Source organism: Apium graveolens, chromosome 11 (assembly GCF_009905375.1).
Source record: "Apium graveolens cultivar Ventura chromosome 11, ASM990537v1, whole genome shotgun sequence".
NCBI lineage: Eukaryota > Viridiplantae > Streptophyta > Magnoliopsida > Apiales > Apiaceae > Apium > Apium graveolens.
In genome coordinates this window covers 76596080-76619132 of record NC_133657.1, presented here as the reverse complement: position 1 = coordinate 76619132, position 23053 = coordinate 76596080, and the positions used below count along the sequence as shown (strand labels likewise).

Below are 23053 nucleotides of genomic sequence, written 5' to 3'. Positions count from 1 at the left end.
TCTGCTCTCTCTCGTTCTCTTTCCCTCTCTCTTCCATCTCTCTGCTTCTCTCCCTCTCTCTTCCATCTCTCTCACACACATACAACATATAAACCACATCAGTTTATAGTAAGTACATAGGGTTTTAATTAAACCCCAAATTGAAGAACACCATCAATTAATCAAACTCCATCTACGAGAAACCCTAATTTCTGAACAGGTATATTTGTTCATTTAGGTTTGTATGTTCGATTAGGTTAAATTTGTTCAATTAGGTTTGTTCATAAATTTTAATGTGTTTTTTCCTTTTTTAACAGGTTTTGAGATTCATTGAGTTTCATAAGGTTTGTACTCTAATTTTCTATTTTTTCTTGAGTTATTTTAAATATGCATTTTTTTAACATAAATTAGGATTGTGTTCTTGTGTATATATATTTAGGTTTGCCTAAATATGTCAATTAGGTTTGATATTTGCATGTGTTTTTATCTAGTTGATATCTTCCGATTTTTGTCCGTTTAAAGTTTTAAGTAATATTACGTTTTTACATTCGATTTTGTGTTTCTTTGATTTATTGTTCGTGTTTTGGATTTTAAGTTCTTATTTTGAATTTTTATGTTTAAGATTTTGTGGGTGTTTTTTACTAGTTTTTCTTGATTTATTTTATGTTTTTTGAATGTATAATGGGATAAATTACTATTTTGATTTCAACAGGCTTCCAACACCTTGGATACATAGTGGAACTATAGAAGTGAATGTACTATTTGGTGAGGAGATGGACAAAGAAAGGTACAAGAAGATTCTTGAAGCATGCTGCCTCCAAAAAGATCTGGAAGTTCTTTCCTTTGGAGATCAAATAGTGATTGGTGAGAGGGGAATCAATTTAAGCGGGGTCAGAAGCAGAGAATACAAATTGCTCGTGCTCTTTATCAAGATGCAGATATATATTTATTTGATGATCCATTTAGCGTTGTGGATGCTCATACAGGATCACATCTTTTTAAGGTAACTGTTTGTGCATCTAAATGTTCTTGTACATTATAACTGAAACTGTATTACATGACAACATTCCTAATAGTCATCTTTGTTTTATTAGGTAATACCATCTGATAAGTTACTAATCTTTTTGTTGGAGGAACATTGTAAGCGACTCTGTTTTATGTATTATTGGTGATTGTATGTTATACTTTTTGAGCATTTAATGTGTTTATTACATCATTTGACAAGTTATGTGTGGCACTGGAAGGAGTGCATACAGGGGATTCTGGGGTCAAAAACAGTTATATATGTTACTCATCAAGTAGAGTTTCTACCTGCAGCAGACCTCATACTTGTGAGATAGGATCTCATTCTCTAACTCTTTTTTTTTTGCTAAATTTCTCCAACTTCTTTTAAAAAAGTGAATATAAATTTTATGTATAATTTATTTTTAGTATTTTATATATCTATTAACCACGAATCACAATGTATGAGTTTCTTTGTTCGTTGAGTTCATAATGTACAAGTTTTCTTTTGCTTATACTGTATATTTAGCTTATGTTGAATTACCCTTACTTATCTACGCTAAAACTATTGCTCTATAATTCAGAGCTGAATGCTAATAGCATCCATTTGATTACATGGCACTGGGGAATTTTACATTATGATCTTGTACAAGTTTTTAGTTAAGACCTCTTTTTCAAGATTTTTTGAAATTTATCTTGATCACTTATTTTAGGACCCACCAGTATTTGGAAAGAAGACTATATTCACAGCTCGAGAATCTGGGTAAGTTTCTTTGTTATGCGGAATTTATAAATTTTCTAAAAGAAGTAGAGACAGTGGATGAAAATTCTGGGTGAAGTGTTGATCATAGGTAGTCTTAATCTTTTATTTAGAAGAAAGGAAATATGATTGCCTATCAATATTATTTCTTGATACTGAATTACGGAGACGTCATTAAGCCTAAACATAGTTGTCCAGATGATTATAGGCTTTCATATTTAGTGTAAAGTCATGCTTACAATGTTGCATATTACTTGTTATCCTATATTACTATATCATTTCATACTTCCCATACACGTACATCTGTGTAAATAAAGAGTATTCTTGTATTAATGAATATGCCAAGCCTTATTATTCAGGGAGCATGAATAGTGGGCTCAGTGTGATAATTGCTCCAAATGGCGAAGGCTTCCTGCTGATGTTCTTCTTCCTTCAATTTGGATATGCTCTGACAATATATGGGATTTGATCAGGTTAGTTCTTACCTTACATTTGGCTACTTGATAGTTGATACTACACTCCCTTCTCACTATCAAAATTGCGTCTGCATACTTGTACATGTTAGACTTAAGGTTCCAATTCTATTTCATACTTTCTTCTTCAAGAAAGTGATTTTGGTATAGGATTGATGACATGACAATAGAATTACGATAATCAAATTTGAGAATTGCATTTTCCTGTACCATCATGATCAGTTTGGTTGTGTTATTCTTTTTGCCGAAAAAATCTACTTTTAATTGAGACTTTCAATGTGATTGAAGGAAGTATGCCTGTTTTACCTTCCTAAAATAGATGACCTTTACTTCTTCCTTTTTTTAAGAAAATAATTATAAAATGGTGTATTATATCTCTTGTATTTCACAGATGTTCATGTTCTGCTCCTGATGAGATGGATCCGAAGAAGCTAAAAAGCTGTTTTAGAGGTACCATGATAAAACAAATCTCTAAGAATTACTATACTCCATCCATCTTCAGTACATGGTTTTAATTTGTACAAAAAAAATATTGTATTTATTAGCTAACTGTTATATGCCCGTTCCAGGGCAAAAAGAGAAACTCACGGAAGTTGAACAGCAGCTGAAGAAAGCTGAGAATGTTGAGAGGCGTATACTGCAACGTGAGAAGGCAGCTTGGGAGTTGGAGGTCTGCCTTTTTTATCTTTTTTTCTTGAGGTTGTTACAAGGTCTTCATTGGAAACTCAATTTGTGTCCGTATAAGCTTTCCAATTTTTATATCCTTTGTTTGCTTTGAATTCCATTTTTTTGTTGGAAAAGTGAAACCAATTACTTTTTTTTGACCTAGAGGTTCTTCTCTCTTTAATGAAGCAATATTCTGATTTCACTGAATTTGATAGTTTATTTCTATTTGAACATCACGTTCATGTTCTTCTGTAAGTGTCACATTATAACTTAATTCATAACTATCATTTATTTTATATAACTGCATCTTGAGATAATGTTCTCTTGAGGTATTGTACGCCTTAACCGTTCTGGTTTGTTTATATAAATATAGAAAGATCTGTTTATGTCAATTTGGATATAACATAATATGGTCAGGGTATTTGGTTATGCAGCTTAGGGTATCAGGTATTATAAGCAATTCACGGTACATTTTAGCTATGACTTGGAGGAATGTATGAAGTAACATTGTTTGGGATACTTTGTCATTATTATTTACAGTTAAAATGGCCTGGAATTGATGGACTCATAGGACCATTGATGTCTGGTACATGCTATTACATAGAGAGAAAGGCCGTTTACGGAAATGGTCTAGAAGAAAAAAGGGTAAGGTCTACACTTCCATTTTCTACAAATTTTTAATGCAAATAAAGTTCATCCTTCCAAGTAAAGAAGCCGTATTTTGCAAATCTAATGCCATGTGAAGTACTGGTACCTTGAATTTGTATTCAGGCACAAAAATGTCCGAGCTCAAGTGCACTCTTGGTATGTCTAACGAGTTCCTTAAATCACTTGGAAAGGTTATCTACAAATGCAAGGACATATACAATGATCTGACAAAGTATAGTAGTAGTAGTCTAATAGAAACTATGTAGTAGCTCTTGTATTATGCATCTGACCAAATGTAATTCATTTAAACTTGTTAATATTTACTTGAGTAAATGTAATTACGGTTAGAGATATTCATGTACATACATTATAAAATTTATTACAGGAGGGATTTTTGTATCAATCTGTCGTAGAAGATTACTTTACTCGATTCATGTATATGCATTGTAAAACTTATTGCAAGAGGGTTGTTTCTAGTTTTTAGAACCGATGTTAAAAACCATAAATACACATCAGTTTACACATATAAAAGCAATGTCTTAAAATCACAAAGACATCAGTTAAAACAAAATATTCGATGTTAATAAAGGAATATTAGCACATGAAAACAGGGTAATAACATCGATTCAAAAATAAACACCTGATGTCTATTTATCATATTAACATGGGTTTTTAAGAATACAAACGATGTCTATTGTCAACATTGACATCGGGTACTTAGAAAATACTCGATGTCTAATAAGATAGAGACATCGGTTTTTTTTTCAAAGACCGATGTCTAAGAAGATAGAGACATCGGTTTTTTATTTTTAATCGATGTTAATTTATAAATATTGCTTGTGTGTTATAGTTTTAAATAGGCCTAATCGTCCTAATATTACATTTCTGAACTTGACATTACACAATTATATAACAAGAATGTGAATTAGACATCAGAAATTTTCCAGAAACGATGTGTAATATTACATAGACATCGGTTTTTAACCGATGTCTATGAGAAAATACATTTAACATCAGTCGCGAAGATATCATACATTTTTTACATAGACATCGAAGGTCTTTTTTCTAGTAGTGCTTGCAAGATATCATAAAGTAACCATGTTTTGAAAATACATATTGCAAGAGAAAAACTCATCAAATACAATATGTGATAAGATATTTATAATCTTGAGGGATATTATACGATATATTGAATATTAAAAATAATTTTTTTAATGATTTAAATAAAATATTTATATTAAGTATGTGATCCTTACACAATCCAACACGATCTTGTTCTTTTCAGTTAAAGTCAACAAGTTGTTTACGTACACAGTTTTGAGGTAAATACCGGGATACCACTGTAAATTTGCAATCACTACATCATTTTAGCAAATAAAATCCATTTGATTTCTCAAAACTGAACAAAATATAATCACCATGTGCTATTTTTAACTAAAGATCAAAATCTGTTTTTATATCTGTAAGTTATTTTTGATATCTTTTTTTTAATTTTCATAATTTTAGATTCTTATTTACAACCTCTCGTATGGATATTTTTTTCAATAATTTCCAACTAGTTCACACAAACAGTATAAATATCTCTTGATACTTAGCCATGGTTCTCATATTCTGAGTGTGTTAATAGAAGACTAATAGGAGAAATCGTCAAAATGGATGTTAATCTAAATACGAGTTTGAGTTTCATGAACATCTCTGGTCTCATGTCTCATATATCGATGTTCGGAAATAATTCAGAGAAGATAGAGAAACTCAATATATATGCTAAAGAATTGAATGCTGAGATAATAAAGCTCAAAGAGTTTAAATATGATTCACCTCTATGTATCCTTGTTCTAACAGAAGGTAAAATTTACTTTGTTATTTTTTGTACCTATAATTTGGTCACATGCATATGATTTATATTTTAATTTATCTTTGATTTTTTTAATAAAACTCCAGCAATCCAAAATTTGCAAAAAGAGATTTTTTGGTACACAAACATGAAGGCCGATGCAGTAACACATGAATTTATGCCTTTGAAAAGTGGTGATTCAAAAGAAGCGAAAAGGCAAGAAAAATCAGATGATGCTGATAAGAAAAATTGGATGAGTTCTTTTCAACTTGGGAGTAATAATGTTGAATATGACACAACTAAGAAAAACTATGCTTCACGTGACAGTTCATCGGTAACACCATCCAACCATTTTTAGGGATTTTCTATATTTTTTTTAATAAACTAAATAAATTGATACTCTTTGATTTTAATTTTTTCGCATAATGCTTTAATTATTTTATTTTGTTCAACTAATTCATTCTCTTTTTGTTTAATTTTAAGGAATTGATACGAGAAGATATTGCGATATTTGATAATTCAGATAGTCGTATATACATTAACTCTAGAAAGAGGAAAAGTACTTTTGAATTATATCAAAAACCTTCGAGTGTTGTTATTCATGATTTCAATGCTAACAATGGTCAACATTCTTCTGTTGGAGCGTTTCGTTTAAGTTCCTGTAATAAGAATTTCAGTAATAATTTTATTACAAATTTAACTTATCAACACTCACTAATCGAGACATCAAAGAAACCAAGACTTAGTTGGACACATGATCTGCATCGCGAATTTCTCCGAGTCGTAGAAGAGCTCGGAGGTCCAGCTGGTAAATGATTTAACTTTTATGCAAACAAAATAATAAACTCTATATGTTTATTGTTAAGTAAAATTATTTTTCTTATATTTATATTAATTTCATATAAAGATATTATATTAAATTTAACCGTTTTTGTATTGCAGTTGCGACACCCAAACAAATCAAGAAAGGAATGGAAATTGACAATCTGACTACAGATGAAATTAAAAGTCATTTACAGGTAACTATAATCTATGTGCATAAATTAATTTTATAATTTTGTTGTACAATAAATTGATGCGTTATATTTGATTAAATATACAGAAGTACAGGTATCAGTTTCAGAAACAATATTTAGCTTCAACTCCAGCTTTAGCTGCCCCATCAACATCAAAATCCTCATTGATTGGTCAAGGTTCTCAAGAGGATAGGTCAACATGATTTGTTTCAAAAAATCAGTCACTGACAAAGATCTATTAATGAAGATGGTGAAAATAGTATTCGAGCTTCGGGATCAAAAAGTCATATTGGAACTATAATTTTGTTTTTAAATATTTTGTCAAGTTAAGGAAAAACTTATGTAGTTCATTCCAAATACATGTATTTTACATACTAATGTATTATTGATGATACATATAATGAGTTTTTTCCAATATAAAATTATTTTTAAATAATGGTGTTTTTTATTCAACACGGAGAATTCAAATAAATTTAACTGAAAATGTAAATTTACTTAATTTTGAAAATATAAAAATAACGATTTTTTATAGAAAATTATAGATAGAGTTTAATTATGAAAAAACACTTCATGATTTTCAGATATTTCTTATAATTACATAGTCATATCTTATGGAAATACCCTAGTGAAAAAAAGCTGATTACAATATAGTTTAAAAAGAAGAAATATAATATTTTTATAAATATTTATGAAAAAATTAATGTTGTGAATATCAATTAAATTTAATACACAACACGAAAACATACACAAAAATATGTCAACTTTTAAGGGAAAACCATAAAGAACTCGGTGACCTATCTTATTTCCATTGATTTGATATGAACTTGATGGCCGAGAATATCCAATAATTAATTAAAATAAATATTAAAACGTCGTTATTTACATAAAATAGGAAAGGTGGAAAATAACAAAAAATATAAATTACATTTTTTTGTCAAAAATATCAACTACATTTTGATAAAATAAAGACGTGTTTCAATCAATCAAATATAATAATAAAAATGGTTCGCCTTTTCTAAAACGGATAAAATGATTAAAATATTAATAAATATTAATATCAACCGATATAATATTTCAATCAGTATTATTTTATTGACTTGAATTACTAATTTCACATATAACTAACAACATATAATTGACCAATCGATATCCAAAAAGATTCAATCAATATCTAAAAAGATTATGAATCATTTACTAATAATAAAAAATATATTTATTTTTTAAAAAACCCGAAGAATATTTTAAAGTGGCATAAATATATTTTCATATAATATATATTAATTCTTTTCTTAAATATATAACATGTGTATTCGGTCAAGATCTGGTTGATTTCATCACATACTTGTTAAGTCGAACACATAAAATGAGATCGAGGAGTAATAGTTATATTTGATAAAAAAAATATTAATGTTAAATTAAAGTTTAAAGTTTATTTTTTAAGTGTTGACGACCTGGTACCCCTTTCCAGCCCAGCTAACTTCCTTTGTACATAATAGTTATATATAAATATGATTTTTTACACATTAAAGTACTCGTTAAAAAATCGAAATATCAATGAAAATGAGACGGAAGGAAATAACAATGTAATTTTAAATTTATGTTGTACTATTACAAGCAGAACACTCTTTATTTATTCATTGTCGATACAGTGCACTAATTATGAACCACTAAATTTTAAAATAAAAAAAAATGAGAACCATTAGTTGTGTTAACATATATATATTATTTTTATTATCAGATAGTTTCACTATTATAATAGTTTTTTAGTTATAAATTTTTCTTTATTGTTATTTGGTTGTTAGCTACATAAAATCCTCTATTATTGTAATCGAGAACGAGTTGTATTATATGTTAGGTCACACAACACTGTAGAAGGGGGTTGAATACAGTGTAGAATACAATCAAATCGATTTCGAACAAAAGTAATAGTAAACAGATATATTCGATATAATAAACTCTGTTACAATGGAACTATTCTCTCTCAGTGATGAACAAATATCACGAGAACTGCTAAGTTACAATGTATGATCTTCTCGATAATGATAACATATATAGTGTAAACCTATGTATGTGTTTATATAGTACACAGTTATAAGATAACTTCTAATTTATATGGAATATAATTATATCTCCTAAAATATATCAATCAGATATCTTATACAAGTCTTCAAGTCCTCTAAATCTTTCCATGCATATCTTCTTTTGTATTAGTCTCGATCTTCTTTCCTGTAAATCAAATTCCTTCCTTAACTGTTAGTCCTCCCGTACTTAAGTTCTGATATCCATCTTCTGATAATTTAAGTTCTGATATCCTTAAGTTCTGACTTCCAGTAAGTACTGATTCCAGTAAGTACTAATATTTTCTGTTTGTTAAAATCTGAAAACTAAACATGAAACATATTAGACATGACATCTTAAATATATCTAACAATCTCCCCAACTTGTAAATTGTGCAAAAATATACAAGTTAATAGATTTGATTATGTCAAAAACATTTAAGTTCAAATGCAATGAGAGTTTAATAAGACTATTAACTACAACTTATAGTCCTTGTAGCTTTACCAACTTCACTGGACCAATCTGAATCCATAATGATTCTTAACAAAATCTCTTACCAGCTTGTCTTCAGCTTTCCTCAGAAATTCAACTAACTGTGCTTTGACCTGCATCAGTTCTTCATCTTTACTATCACCAATTTGATAAATGGTTGTTCTGAGAGCTTGAATTGATGTTCTTTCAAGTCCATCACCAAGTCTGATAACCCTAGGATGTGAAGAGTTTTCATTATAACATAAGCATTTTCCTTTCAGAATAACTTCCACCTTAACAGAATTCTTCAGCATATGAATTTCTCTTCCATCACTTTCAGTAATTATTGGTATATACTGAGAAGTCTTTGTACCAGAGATTCTAAATAGATATCTTATAGACTTCAAAATGTATTCTAACCATCTTCTTGTAACATCAGATTTTACTTCCAGAAGATAGTGAATATGTTGAAGTTCTCTGACAAACTTTTTTAGCACATCAGTATCAGCTAGTCTGTAAGTTAATCCATCATAGAGAAATAAAATCAATTTGTCCTTTAGATTTTCCTTATCATGAACATCTATCACGATTTGAGCAGACAACACTTTGTCAAGGTGCTTTTGTTTGATTTGTTCATATGGTTTGTCTGTCAACATGAAAGGATCTCTTATAGTAACTTCTACACCTGTTTGTATCTTCTCTTCATCAGAACATAATCCAGCTTTATCTCTAGGTTGCTTGGAACTCAACCCAAATGTTACGAGTTGACTCATCATAAGATTGGATTTTGGTTCAACTGGAGTAGCTTTCTTCCAAAACAGCTTCTTCTTATCAGCAATTGTCATCTTTTCCAAATTAACTTGATCAAAATTTGTTGTTTCTTCTGTAACTTGATGTTCTCTATTCTGAACAACTTGAGCATTGTCAGGGGTTGTTTTAGATTCTTCAATTATCTTTATTCTCTTCAGAATTTGAACAGTTTCATCTTCTATCAAATCATCATCATTCACTGTAGTTTGATAGACTGGAATGGAAGAACTTATCTTTTTCTCAGTCTTTAAAGGTTCACTAACCTTTTCTTTTCCTTTTTACTTAGGATCAATCTCAGTTTGTGATCTAGTCTTGGACTTTGAAGTCTCAGAATTTGACATTTCCCTGATCACAATGCCTTTTTCCTTAGTCCTTGAAGGTTTCTTTGCATCAGAAGCTTTAGACTTAAGATTTGTCTTCTCAGCTGCAAATCTAGCTTCTTCCTCCTTGAGAGTTTCCAAATCCATTTCTGGATTTTGTTTCAGAAATAATCTTCTAGCTATCTCCTCATTAAGTTTCTGGATTTTAGGATTTTTGTAATAAATAGTAGTCTGCTTCCCCTTTAGCTTCAGAGTTTGTAAAAACTTCTGAGAGTCTTTAGATCCCGACTGAATCAGAATATCAGAACTTGACATCAGACTTTGTTTATCAGAACTTGACTTCAGACTTTTAGCATTCACAGCATCAGAACTTGACTTGTTCTCTGTAGAAGATTTTCCTTGAACTTTTCCTTGACTTCTACTCTTATCAGAGTTTCCCTGGTCATCACCTTTATCATCCTTTTTCTTCAATATTTCAGTACGTGAGCATTTGGACTTAACTATCTTCTCCCCCTTTTTAGCATCATCAGGAAGTAAGAGAGAAAGAAGAAGTTCAACTGAAGATTGGATTTCTTCCAATTGAGCTTTCTGAGAAACTTGGTTTGCCAGGACCTCATCAATTTGGGCATGTTGCTTCTCTTAAATCTTCTCAATGGCTTTAATTTTCTCAAGAGTAGGTCTGATATATCTATTCTTGTCAAGCTTAAGCTGTAGATCTAGCTTATCAGCATGTTTATTTAGTGTATCAACCTTTTCATGAGTAGAAGAATGTAGACCTTGAAGATGTTTGGTAGAAAGAGCAGTGGTCTTGAGTTATGTCTTTAAATCAGCATTTGTGAGCAACTCATCAGCTTTAGCAATATGCTATATCAAAATGTTAGAACTTGGAATAAAATCAGTGTCATTCTACTTCTTGGTCCCCTCCACACCTCTGTGAGTATCCTCCCAAGGAATATGTGCTTCCTGTTCAACAAATTTCTTCACCAATTCTTCCTTTCCTAGTATAGGAACTGGAGTCTCAGCAGAAACACTGTCTTCAGAACTTGAGGAAGACTCATTATGTTCTGACAGCACAACAGTGTGTGAAGCAACTGGAGATTCAGGAACAACTTCATTTAAATTCTGAACATTAGAATTTATCTCCATTCTGGTGTGGTTGATATAGATGGTATCTCAGCATTTAAAATTGGAAAATGTTGGATATTGCTGAGCTTCTGTAGATGGAGCTTCTAGATAAAGAACATTTGGTATATTCAAATTATGAATATCTATTTCAGAATTTTCAGTTTGTTCTTTAGCATCATCTGTAGTTGTAATAGGAGAGACAAGAGGGATTACAATTGTATCAATAGCAGTATCTTTGGCTTGAGCTGGAAGGGCTTCAATGATAATCGGTTCTTATGAGATCAGAGATTCCTGATCCCCTTCCTCAGCTTTTTCAGTATCTTCTGATGGAGCCTTAGCCAAATACCTCCTAGCCTTCATTTTCTTCAATCACCTTGCCAATGAAGGAGTTGTTTCAACAGTAACAGAACTTACAGATTTTTTTCTTTTCAAAGTATCAGAACTTTAAGCTGCTGTTTCTGTCAGAGAAGTAACATTCTCAGCTTCAAATATCACAAGTTCTGATGCATGAACCCGTGCTTCAACAGTTTCCTCTTCATCACTATCAGATTCATCTATGAGAATCATTTTCCTTCTCTTTTGTGGAGGTTGAGGAACAGACTTTGTCCTCTTTGGCCTGAAGATGAAGATCTGATGGTATGTGTTGATGATTCAGGTTGTAATGATTGAGGTGATGGTTTAACAGATATCCTGATGGTAGATTTTGGTTGTGGTTGAGAAGTTTGAGGTGTTTGGGTAGTGGTGGTAGGTGCTGATGGTTGAGGTTCAGATGGTTGGACATCAGGATATAGTGCAGTGTATATAACTATATCATAGATTATAAAGGTTCAGATGGTTGGGGACTCTTGAGCACCACCATCATCACAGATTCCGCTTCTCCAAAACTCCAATACTTGGGTTCTCGAGAATTCTTCAGGTTAGGTCAAAGCATACCCAATATCAGAATTAGTAAGGAAGTCCTGAATAAAGTGAAGTTTCGATGGAGCGTCAGCCTTGTTAAGAATAGACGAGTAGTTGTTAGGAACAAACTTAGCTCCATTGAAAATCAAGTCTTTTGGTGCCATCTCTGTAAGAAATTAAGTGAGAAGATATGTTGCGCGAAAGGTGTTTGTGAGAATGCTTGTAAGAAAACGCTTCATAGAATATTAAAGAGAGAAAATAAAAGAGATTAAGAATAGAAAAGTAAGTAAAAGATTAGAAAATCTTTTAGCTCCCATATATATACTCTCTCCACTCAACTGTTATATTTTTGAAGCATGGGAACACTTTACACCTGGCAACGTGTGAACAGTCAGTTAACAGTTAAAGCAGGAGTTAATGGGCACGTAAAATAAGCAATAATTACCGTGCACATGCAGTTTTTCAGGACAACACGTTTACCACCAACCCTTAATGATTATGACTATTTTTATCTTATCCAAATATATTCTGATTTAAATATGACTGTTTCAGTTTTTACCATAAATAAGTCAAGTAAAGAATAATGCCGTGTAAGCATCAAGGATTCCATCAAGATTTAATATCAGAACTTAACTTATATCAGATTTTAACGGTCATCAGAATATGGCTTCTGAAATCAAAAAGTGAATATCTTTTTCTGTGATTCTTCATACAAATACTGACTTGTTTCCTTCAGAGTTTAATCATCAGAACTTCCATCAGAATTTGTCCTCAGAATTTATGCAAATGACACTTAACTATTTGTCAAAAACAACTTAATCACCACAGTAATTTTCATCATTCATATGGAGTGAAAGTGTGTGCATTCAGCAAAATATCAAATAAAAATTAAAGTATGATAAACTTCAGTACATCTTAGAAATAAGGAATAACTAAGAAAAGTGCTTAAAATCTGTCATCAATCATGAAGTCTACTATAGAATAAATTTATGCAAGAGTCCACCTCAACTGTTTATGCTCATTTTATACATCTTTTGAAATTCCTTTTTACAGTGGCTTCTCAGTGTAAGTGAGTCATGACTGCTTATCAGAATTTATGCTATTGTCATAGTATTTCTCCAGTAATCAGAGAATGTGAAAAGTCACCAAGAAATTTTTTTGCTTTTCTAATGCATATTACTTAATACCAGCAATGCACTTGGGTCTTCCCTTCCACATATTTACTTTGGATCTCAAAGGAGTACCCGACTTTTATTTTCTTTTCTTTTCTTTTGATAAGTGAGGCTTATCAACATTTAGTTCATTCTTAAGATTTACTGAAATCAGAATCTGACAGATAAGAAGCAATAATCTAGTTTGTGACTTAGTAATAAGATACACAAAGTAAACTTGACTAAGCTCAAAATTAGAATTTGCTTTTGTTAATGAGTTTCCACATAAACAACTAATTCAAACATGGGATTTCTAGTATGTTAAAGACTACTAGGTCAGCATCTAGCATAGTTATCCTCATTGGATTGAATAGTCACAGAATATTCAAAACACTATTAGAGTTTAAAGATCCACATCATATAACAATCAGTATTTAATGAATTTCAATTAACGAACAGATTTCATGAAGATAAGACAATCTGTAAATACTGATCATAAAGTCTGATGCATGAGAACAAAAACTAAGCAGATTTAGAGAAAGAACCTGAAACCATTCCAAGTTCATTTACCAGTCTTGTAAAAGTAGCTTCACATAGTGGTTTGGTGAAGATATCTGCTAGTTATTGATCTGTTGGAACAAAATGCAATTCCACTGTACCTTCCATCACATGTTCCCTTATGAAATGGTACCTAATGCTGATGTGCTTTGCCATTCAGTGTTGAACTGGATTACCTGTCAAAGCAATAGCACTTTGATTATCACAGTAAATAGGAATTTTAGAAAATTCTAACCCATAATCCAGAAACTGATTCTTCATCCAAAGAATCTGTGCACAACAGCTTCCTGCAGCAATATATTATGCTTATGCAGTTGATATGGAAATTGATTTCTGTTTCTTGCTAAACCAAGAAACCAATCCGCCTCCAAGAAATTGGCAGCTTCCACTAGTGTTTTTCCTGTCTATTTTGCATCCTGCAAAATCTGCATCTGAGTAATCTATTAACTTAAAATCTGATTCTCTAGGATACCATAATCCCATATCAGTTGTACCCTTAAGGTACTTGAAAATTCTTTTCACAGCTATTAAGTGAGGTTCTCTTGGATCAGCCTGAAATCTTGCACAAAGACAGGTAGCATACATGATATCAGGTCTACTTGCAGTTAAATAGAGTAAAGAGCCAATCATACCTCTGTAGTTAGTAATATCTACTGATGAACCAGTATCTTTATCTAACTTGGTTGGAGTGGCCATGGGAGTGGATGCTGTTGAACAATCTTGCATTCCAAATTTCTTCAGTAAATTTCTGGTGTACTTGGATTGACAGATAAAAGTACCTTCTTCATTCTGCTTGACTTGAAGGCCCAAAAAATAACTAATTCTCCCATCATACTCATTTGATATCTTGACTGCATTAGTTTTGCAAACCTCTCACAGAGTTTGGCATTTGTAGAACCAAATATGATATCATCAACATATATTTGTACTAAAAGTAAGTCATTTCCATGGTTGAGGTAGAACAGTGTTTTATCAATTGTAGCTCTGTGAAATCCACTTTCCAGAAGGAATTGAGCTAAAGTCTCATACCATGCTCTAGGAGCTTGCTTAAGGCCATAAAGTGCTCTGTCAAGCCTGTAGACATGATTTGGAAATTTTGAATCTACAAAGCCCGGAGGTTGTTCAATATAGACCTCTTCTTCCAATTCTCCATTAAGAAAATCACTTTTCACATCCATTTGAAAGACTTTAAACTTTTTGTGAGCGGCATAAGCCAAAAAGATCCTTATGGCTTCTAATCTGGCAACTAGTGCAAATGTTTCATCATAATCAATACCATCATGTTGAGAGTAGCCTTTAGCAACCGGCCTTGCTTTATTCCTTGTAATTATGCCATCACTGTCAGTTTTATTTCTGAACACCCATTTTGTGCCAACAACTGATCTGTTCTTTGGTCTTGGCTCTAGGGTCCAGACTTTATTTCTTTCAAATTCATTTAACTCTTCCTGCATTGCTTGCACCCAATCAGCATCTTGAAGAACTTCTTCCACTTTCTTTGGTTCAGTCTGAGATAGAAAAAGATGATAGAGACATTCATTTGATGTTGCAGTTCTAGTTCTGACACCTGCTTAAGGATCTCCAATAATTAAGTCAGGTGTATGTGATTTGGTGCACTTCCTTGCAGATTGAAGTTGACTTCTAGAACTGGATCATCCCCCATGATCCTTGCTGTCTCCATCAGCATTTTCTGATGCTCCCCCTGTAGTTATGCTCTCTGAGACTTCAGAATTTGACTTGGATCAGAGCTTCCAGAATCATCAGAATTTGGCTCATCAGAACTAGATGAATCAGAACTTGAAGAGCCAGTGACAGGTTCTGATACTTCTTGAGAGTCTTGAGATGTGGTAGGTTCTTCATCTTACTCCCCCTGGACAGGTGCATTTTCCTTTGGAGTTGTTACCACAGATTCAATGACATCAGTACTTACAGGATCAGAGTTTAAGTCATCAGAATTTACAGAATCAGAATTTAAGTCTTTATTTTCAAATCTCAGCTGATCGTGATCATTGAAATCTTCAAGTCCAGTAATCTTCTTATCATCAAAAGATACATTGATAGATTCCATGACAACCCTTGTTCTTAAATTTTAGAATCTGAAGGCTTTTGTGGAAAGTGGATATCCAACAAAAATTCCTTCATCAGCTTTTAGATCAAATTTTGACAGCTGTTCAGGATGAGTCTTAAGAACAAAACACTTACATCCAAATACATGAAAGTAATTCAGATTTGGCTTCTTTTTCTTCACCATCTCATATAGTGTTTTTCCATGCTTGTTTATGAGTGTTGCATTATGTGTAAAACAAGCAGTCTGCACAGCTTCAGCCCAACAGTAGGTTGGAAGCTTTGCTTCATCAAGCATAGTTCGTACAGCTTCAATGAGAATCCTGTTCTTTCTTTCTACAACTCCATTTTGCTGTGGAGTTCCAGGTGCAGAAAATTCCTGTTTGATTTTATGCTCTTTGTAGAACTCTTCCATGATTAAATTCTTGAACTCAGTGCCATTATCACTTCTTATAATTTTAACAGAATCTTTGACCAACTTATCCAGTTGTCTAACAAGATCAGTTAGAGTAAATGCAGTTTTATTCTTCTTGTGCAAGAAGTACACCCAAGTGTACCTTGTGAACTCATCCACTATAACCATATCATATTTCTTCTTTGCAATAGACATGACATTGACTGGACCAAATAGATCAATATGCACTAGGTGATAAGGCTCAAGAATTGATGACTCGATTTTATTCTTAAAAGAAGATTTTCTTTATTTTACCTTTTGACATGAATCACAAAGGCCATTAGGAGCAAATACTGATTTTGGCAATCCTCTCACAAGATCTTTCTTTACAAGCTCATTTATGTTGTTGAAATTTAAATTGAGAGAGTCTTTTGTGCCAATTCCAGTTTTCTTCAATTAATGCTCTACTCAACAGACAGATTGCAGAACAATCAGAACTTGTTGAAAGTTTGGCTTCATAAATGTTACCATGCATGTAACCTTTCAGAACCACTTTTCCTGTAGAATTGCCTACAACTTCACAGTGTTCTTCAAAGAAATCCACATGATAACCTCTGTCACAGATTTGACTCACACTCAGCAGATTGTGTTTAAGTCCTAAGACAAGAGCTACCGTTTCAATGATGACATTCCCAAGATTAATATTGTCATATCCTAGAGTTTTTCCCATGTTGCCATCTTCATAAGAAACTCACGGGCCAGCTTTCTCCACAAAGTCTGAGAGTAGGGCTTTATTTCCAGTCATATATCCTGAACATCCACGATCCAGTACTAGGATGTTTTTCCTGTTGTCCTGCAATCACAAAGACCACTAATGGTTAAATTTAAGGACCCGGACTTGCTTGGATCCTTTGGCCTTTTTAAGTTTGTTAGCATTAGCAGCGGATTTAATATAAGATTTTATGCTAACATGCTGTTTATCAGAACTTATATCAGACTTTGCATCATACTTTACACTAGAAGGAATTAAAGCAACTTTCTTTAAAGAAGGTTTTATTTGATAATAATCATAGTATAAACTATGATATTCCTTACAAGTATAAATGGAATGCCATAAACTTCCACAATGAAAACAATGATTTTGTGGCTTAAACCTAACAGACTAACTCTTAACTCCTGACTTAGGAGGTAAAGAGTTTATATTCTTATTCTTCCTGTAAAAAGAAGCAAGATGGTTAGTGTTTCCACAATTATAACATTTCTTTCTAGGAGCATTAGGAACAAGCATATAATTATTGCTTTTATTCACACCTTCATTTCCATTTCTATTTTTCCTAGCTGCTTTAACCTTGTTGACATTCCTTATTTCTTTCAGCTTATGCTTAAGCTGCTTCTTTGTCATTAAGCCTATGTTGACTTCAGCTGGTTTATTCTGTTCTAATTTGTCAGAAGTTGACTTCTCCTTAACTTCTGTCACAGACTCTTTCATCTTTTCAGAATCAGACTTTTCAGTTTTAGCTACAAACTTAACAGGATTTACCTTTGGCTTAACAGTTTTTTAACAACAAATGGCTCAATTTGTTCAGTTCCTTTTTCACTTTTATCATCTCCATAACCTAAGCCCTCTTTCCAGTTTCCACTACTTAATAAATTCTGAGTTATTCTGCCAGAGTTAGTCCAAGTCCTGATAATCTCTTTTTCTTTTTCTAACTCAGTTTTGAGAGATTTATTCAATTTTAGCAATTCATCTCTAACATAAAAAGCATCATCTCTCTCTTTCTGAGTTTGATGGAACATAACTAACTCTTATTCTAAATAATCATTCCTTTTCTTATAAGCAAGATTTTCAGAAATTAATCTTTCACATGTTAAAGTTTGATCTCTGTAGCTAATAAACATGGTTTTAAGATATAATCTCAACTCATTAATATCATCAGTATGAAAAACTTATATTGTTTGAGGTACCTTTAATTCAGCAGTTTCAGGGTTGCCATCAGCATTTGCCATTAAAGCATGATTCACCTCATCTTCAGCATTTGAAGAGTCTGTCCAGCTTTTCTTCTTTGTGACAAGTGCCTTGCATTTGTCACTCTTTCATTTCTTGCAGTCAGGAGATATGTGGCCTCTTTCACCACAATTATAGCATTTGACATTTGAGTTGTCTCCTCTGTCAGACTTTGCACTTTTGCCTTCATACTTTCTGAAACCTTTCTTATTAGTACTTCCACCTTCTTGAAAAACTTCTTTCCCCTTCTGAAATTCCTATAGGCTATCTTTGTGATACCCTTCACCATAAGAGCATACAATTTCATCATCTCTTTATCAGTATCTATTTCAAGTAAACTTTCAGTTTTTGAATCATCATCATCCGAACTTGATGATTCTGAATCAGACTTTATGATGAGAGCCTTTTCTTTGCCTTTCTTTAAGATAGCCACTTTGGGGGATTCCTCCTCAGCCTTAAGAGCAATTGTCCTTGACTTTCTCCCATATCTCTTGCTTCTTTGATCCATCTCAAGTTCATAAGTCTTGAGCATACCATAAATTTCATCAAGAGCATAGTTGTCTCTTAGAATAGTAGCCTTCAAATCCCAACTTTCAAGAAGTGCTAAAAGGAATTTTAGATTTGAATCTTCAAGATCATATTCCTTGTCCACCAGTGACAGATCATTCAAGAGTTTGACAAACCTGTCATATAAGTCATTTAATGACTCATCAGCTTTTGAGTCAAAGTGCTCATACTCTTGAGTGAGTATAGTCCTCCTGTTCTTCTTGATTGAATCAATTCCCTGGCATCTTGTCTTCAAAGCATCCCATATCTCCTTTGCAGTCTTGCAATGAATTACCCTGTTTGACATGACATTATCAATGGCACTATGCAGCAAATACCTTACCTTTGCATCCTTGGCAATGGATGAGATATCTTCAGCTGTATACTCACTTTCCTCCTTTGGTATGGTCTTTGCTGGCTGATCCGCAACTACAACAGAGAGCTTGGTTGGCTTATGCAGTCCTTCATTAATTCTGTCAAGGTATTCTGGATCTGTAGCTTCCATAAACATATCCATCTTCATTTTCCATATGGGGTACTCAGAAGGTCTCAGTATGGGAACCCTAATAGTCTCATATAGACTGTGGATTTGAGTCTTTTGAGTTTCTTCAGTTTTGGCGGGCTTGGTTAGATTTTTTGCTTCTTCAGACATGATTGTTTTGGATCTTTACTGTATGTGTGTTAACAGATAGGCACTGATACCACTTGTTAGGTCATGCAACACTGTAGAAGGGGGTTGAATACAGTGTAGAATACAATCAAATCGATTTCGAACACAAGTAACAGTAAACAGATATATTCGATATAATAAACAATGTTACAATGGAACTGTTCTCTCTCAGTGATGAACAAATATCAAGATAGCTGCTAGGTTACAATGTATGATCTTCTCGATAATGATAACACATATAGTGTAAACCTATGTCTGTGTTTATATAGTACACAGTTACAAGATAACTTCTAATTGATATGGAATATAATTCTGTCTCCTAAAATATATCAATCAGATATCTTATACAAGTCTTCAAGTCCTCTAACTCTTTCCATGCATATCTTCTTTTTTATTAGTCTCGATCTTCTATCCTGTAAATCAGCTTCCTTCTTTAACTGTTAGTCCTCCCGTACTTAAGTTCCGATATCCATCTTCTGATATTTATCTTCTGATAATTTAAGTTCTGATATCCTTAAGTTCTGACTTCCATTAAGTACTGATTCCAGTAAGTACTGATATTTCCTGTTTGTTAAGATCTAAAAACTAAACATGAAACATATTAGACATGACATCTCAAATATATCTAACATTATAATAAAAACCCCTTTTCACCTCCTCTTTATAATTTATCATGGTATCAAGAGTTAAATTGTTCGATCCGGGATAGGTTGATGGTGAATTAATATTAGGGTGGCTTTCACATGTTCGGTTTACAACATGTGTTTCGATTATTATTTCACCATAAATATTATAAGTACACTCTCTCACGGATCGATGATATATTTGATCAACTGAAAGGAGCTACTTGTTTCTCGAAGATCGATTTACGATATGGATACCATCAACTAAAGATTACGGTGGAAGATATACCCAAGACGGCGTTTCGAACGAGAAATGGACATTATGAATTCTTGGTAATGGTGCTTGGATTAACTAATGTGCCAGCTGCTTTTATGAATCTTATGAATCGAGTATTTAAGAAGTACTTGGACAAGTTCACGATCGTGTTTATTGACGATATCTTAATTTACTCACGGTCGGAAGTGGAACATATGGAGCATTTGAAGATCTCTTTGGAATTCTCGAGGAAAGAGAAATTGTATGCGAAGTCTTCAAAATGCGAGTTTTGGTTGAAGGAAGTTCAGTTTCTTGGACATGTAGTCAATAGTGAAGGTATCAAAGTAGATGCTACGAAGATTAATGCTGTTATGAATTGGGAAAGGCTAAGGACTCCAACGGAAGTAAGAAGCTTTTTAAGACTAGCTGGATATTATCGACGATTCGTTCAAGATTTTTCTAAGATTGTAGTTCCACTAACAAAGTTGACAAGGAAAAATGAAAAGTTTGTTTGGACAGATAAGTGTGAAGAAAGCTTTCAAGAACTAAAGAAAAGGTTAGTTTCTGCACCAGTATTGGTTCTGTCGGATGAGAAAGGCGAGTTTATGATATATAGCAATGCTTCGTATAAAGGATTAGGTTGTGTGTTGATGCAACACGGAAAGGTGATAGTGTATGCGTCACGACAATTAAACCCACACGAGCAAAAATATCCTACGCATGATTTGGAGTTAGCAGTGATTATATTTGCTCTTAAGATTTGGAGACACTATTTGTATGGAGAGAAATATGAAATCTATACGGACCACAAAAGCTTGAAGTACATCTTCACACAAAAGGAGTTGAACATGAGGCAAAGGAGATGGTTAGAATTAATCAAGGATTATGACTATACGATAAGTTATCATCTCGTAAAGGCGAAGATTGTAGTGGATGCGTTAAGCTGCAAGGAAAGATTGAATATATTGACTTCGTCTGCAGAGTTGATCAAGAAATTTCAGAAGTTGGAAATAGAAATGCAAATCCCGGAGTTAGCAAATGAAATGATTTACACAATGGTATTTCAGCCAGAGATTTTGGAAAAGATTCGACGTTGTCAAGAACAAGTGATGGACCACGAGAAGGATAAATTTTCAGGTGTATAAATTAAAGCTCAAAAGGATGATAAAGGGATATTCAAGAATTTTGATTCATCCTGGAAGGACGAAAAAGTAAAAGGACTTAAAATAGAATTATTGGTGGCCGAATATGAAAAAGGAAATCGCAAAGTGGATAAGCAAGTTCTACACGTGTCAAAGAGTAAAGACGGAACATCGACGACCGAGTGGATTGCTTCAACCACTGGTCATACCTGAAATGAAATGGGAACATATCGCGATGGATTTCATGGTAGGATTACTAAAGACCAAGGCTAATCATGATATGATTTGGGTAATTATCGATCGACTGACAAAGTCAGCACATTTCTTGCCAATCAACCAAAGATTCTCATTGGAAAGATTGGTTAAGTTGTATTTGGATGAAATTATAATACGTCATGGAGTACCAGTGTATATCATGTCTGATAGAGATTTAAGATTTAACTCGAGATTTTGGCGACAATTTCATGATCATTTGGGCATGAAATTGAAAATGAGCACCGCATATCATCCGCAAACAGATGGACAAAGCGAAAGGACTATTCAAATAATCGAAGACATATTGAGAACCTGTGCATTGGGTTTCAAAGGAAATTAGGATAATCATTTGTCGCTGATCGAATTTTCCTACAATAACAGTTATCATGTGAGTATTGGCATGCCACCGTACGAAGCGTTGTATGGAAGGAAATGTAGATCCCCTACGTATTGGGATGAAGTTGGAGAGCACAAGTTGTTAGGCCCAGAACTAGTTCAACAAATGATAGAAAAAGTGGAAGTGATTCGCAAAAGGTTGATAGCTGCTCAAGATCGATAAAAGAAATATGCAGATCAGGATCGAAAGGATATGGTATTCGAACCCGGAAGCAAAGTGTTGATAAATATATCTCCATGGAAAGGCTTATCCAGATTTGGAAAGAAGGGAAAGCTGAGTCCCAGATATATTGGACCGTTCGAAGTATTAAAATAAGTCAGAAAAGTGGTGTACGATTTAGCGTTACCTCCGCAGATGCAACATCTCCATAACATATTTCGTGTATCTCTTTTAAAAAAATATAATGCAGATGCTAGTCATGTGATCGAGTTGGAACTCATGGAAATACAACAAGATCTATCTTATGTGGAACAACCCGTTCGGATTTTAGATCGAAAAGAAAAGGTGCTTAGAAATAAAGTGGTACCTTTAGTTAGAGTTTTGTGGAGAAATCCTAAGATCGAGGAATCAACTTGGGAATTAGAAAAAGAAATATGAGAAAAGTATCCCCATTTATTTGCTTAGACTAGATTCTGAGGACAAAATCCTTTTAAGGCATGTTTAACATTTGATCAATATACTTAACTTACGATCCCTGTTTACTTTCGATTTGTTCACTCTCCTTGAATTCTTGAATTGAACTTGAGAATGACTTTCGACTTGAATGAGTTCAAATGATTTCACATATTGGTAATGTTAAAAATAAATTTAGCCAAACTTCCTTGTGCTCCAATATAAAGGTTTTCCAAATAAATTCCTAAAGGATTGGATAAAGACGTAAGAGGCTAGTGGGACTAGTCCAGTCACGTAAGAGACTAGCGGGGCTAGACCAAT

At 33.0% G+C, this 23053-nt stretch overlaps 1 protein-coding gene across 1 annotated transcript; it reads left to right on the top strand.

The window, feature by feature from the left end:
• The first annotated feature begins 5180 nt into the window (after positions 1–5180).
• On the top strand, positions 5181–6581 carry LOC141695616 (transcription factor HHO2-like). The gene is made up of 5 exons (XM_074499850.1): positions 5181–5373; positions 5470–5696; positions 5846–6170; positions 6305–6381; positions 6465–6581. The coding sequence occupies exons 1-5, from the start codon at positions 5181–5183 to the stop codon at positions 6579–6581; spliced, it is 939 nt and encodes a 312-aa protein (XP_074355951.1).
• Positions 6582–23053: the final 16472 nt, after the last annotated feature.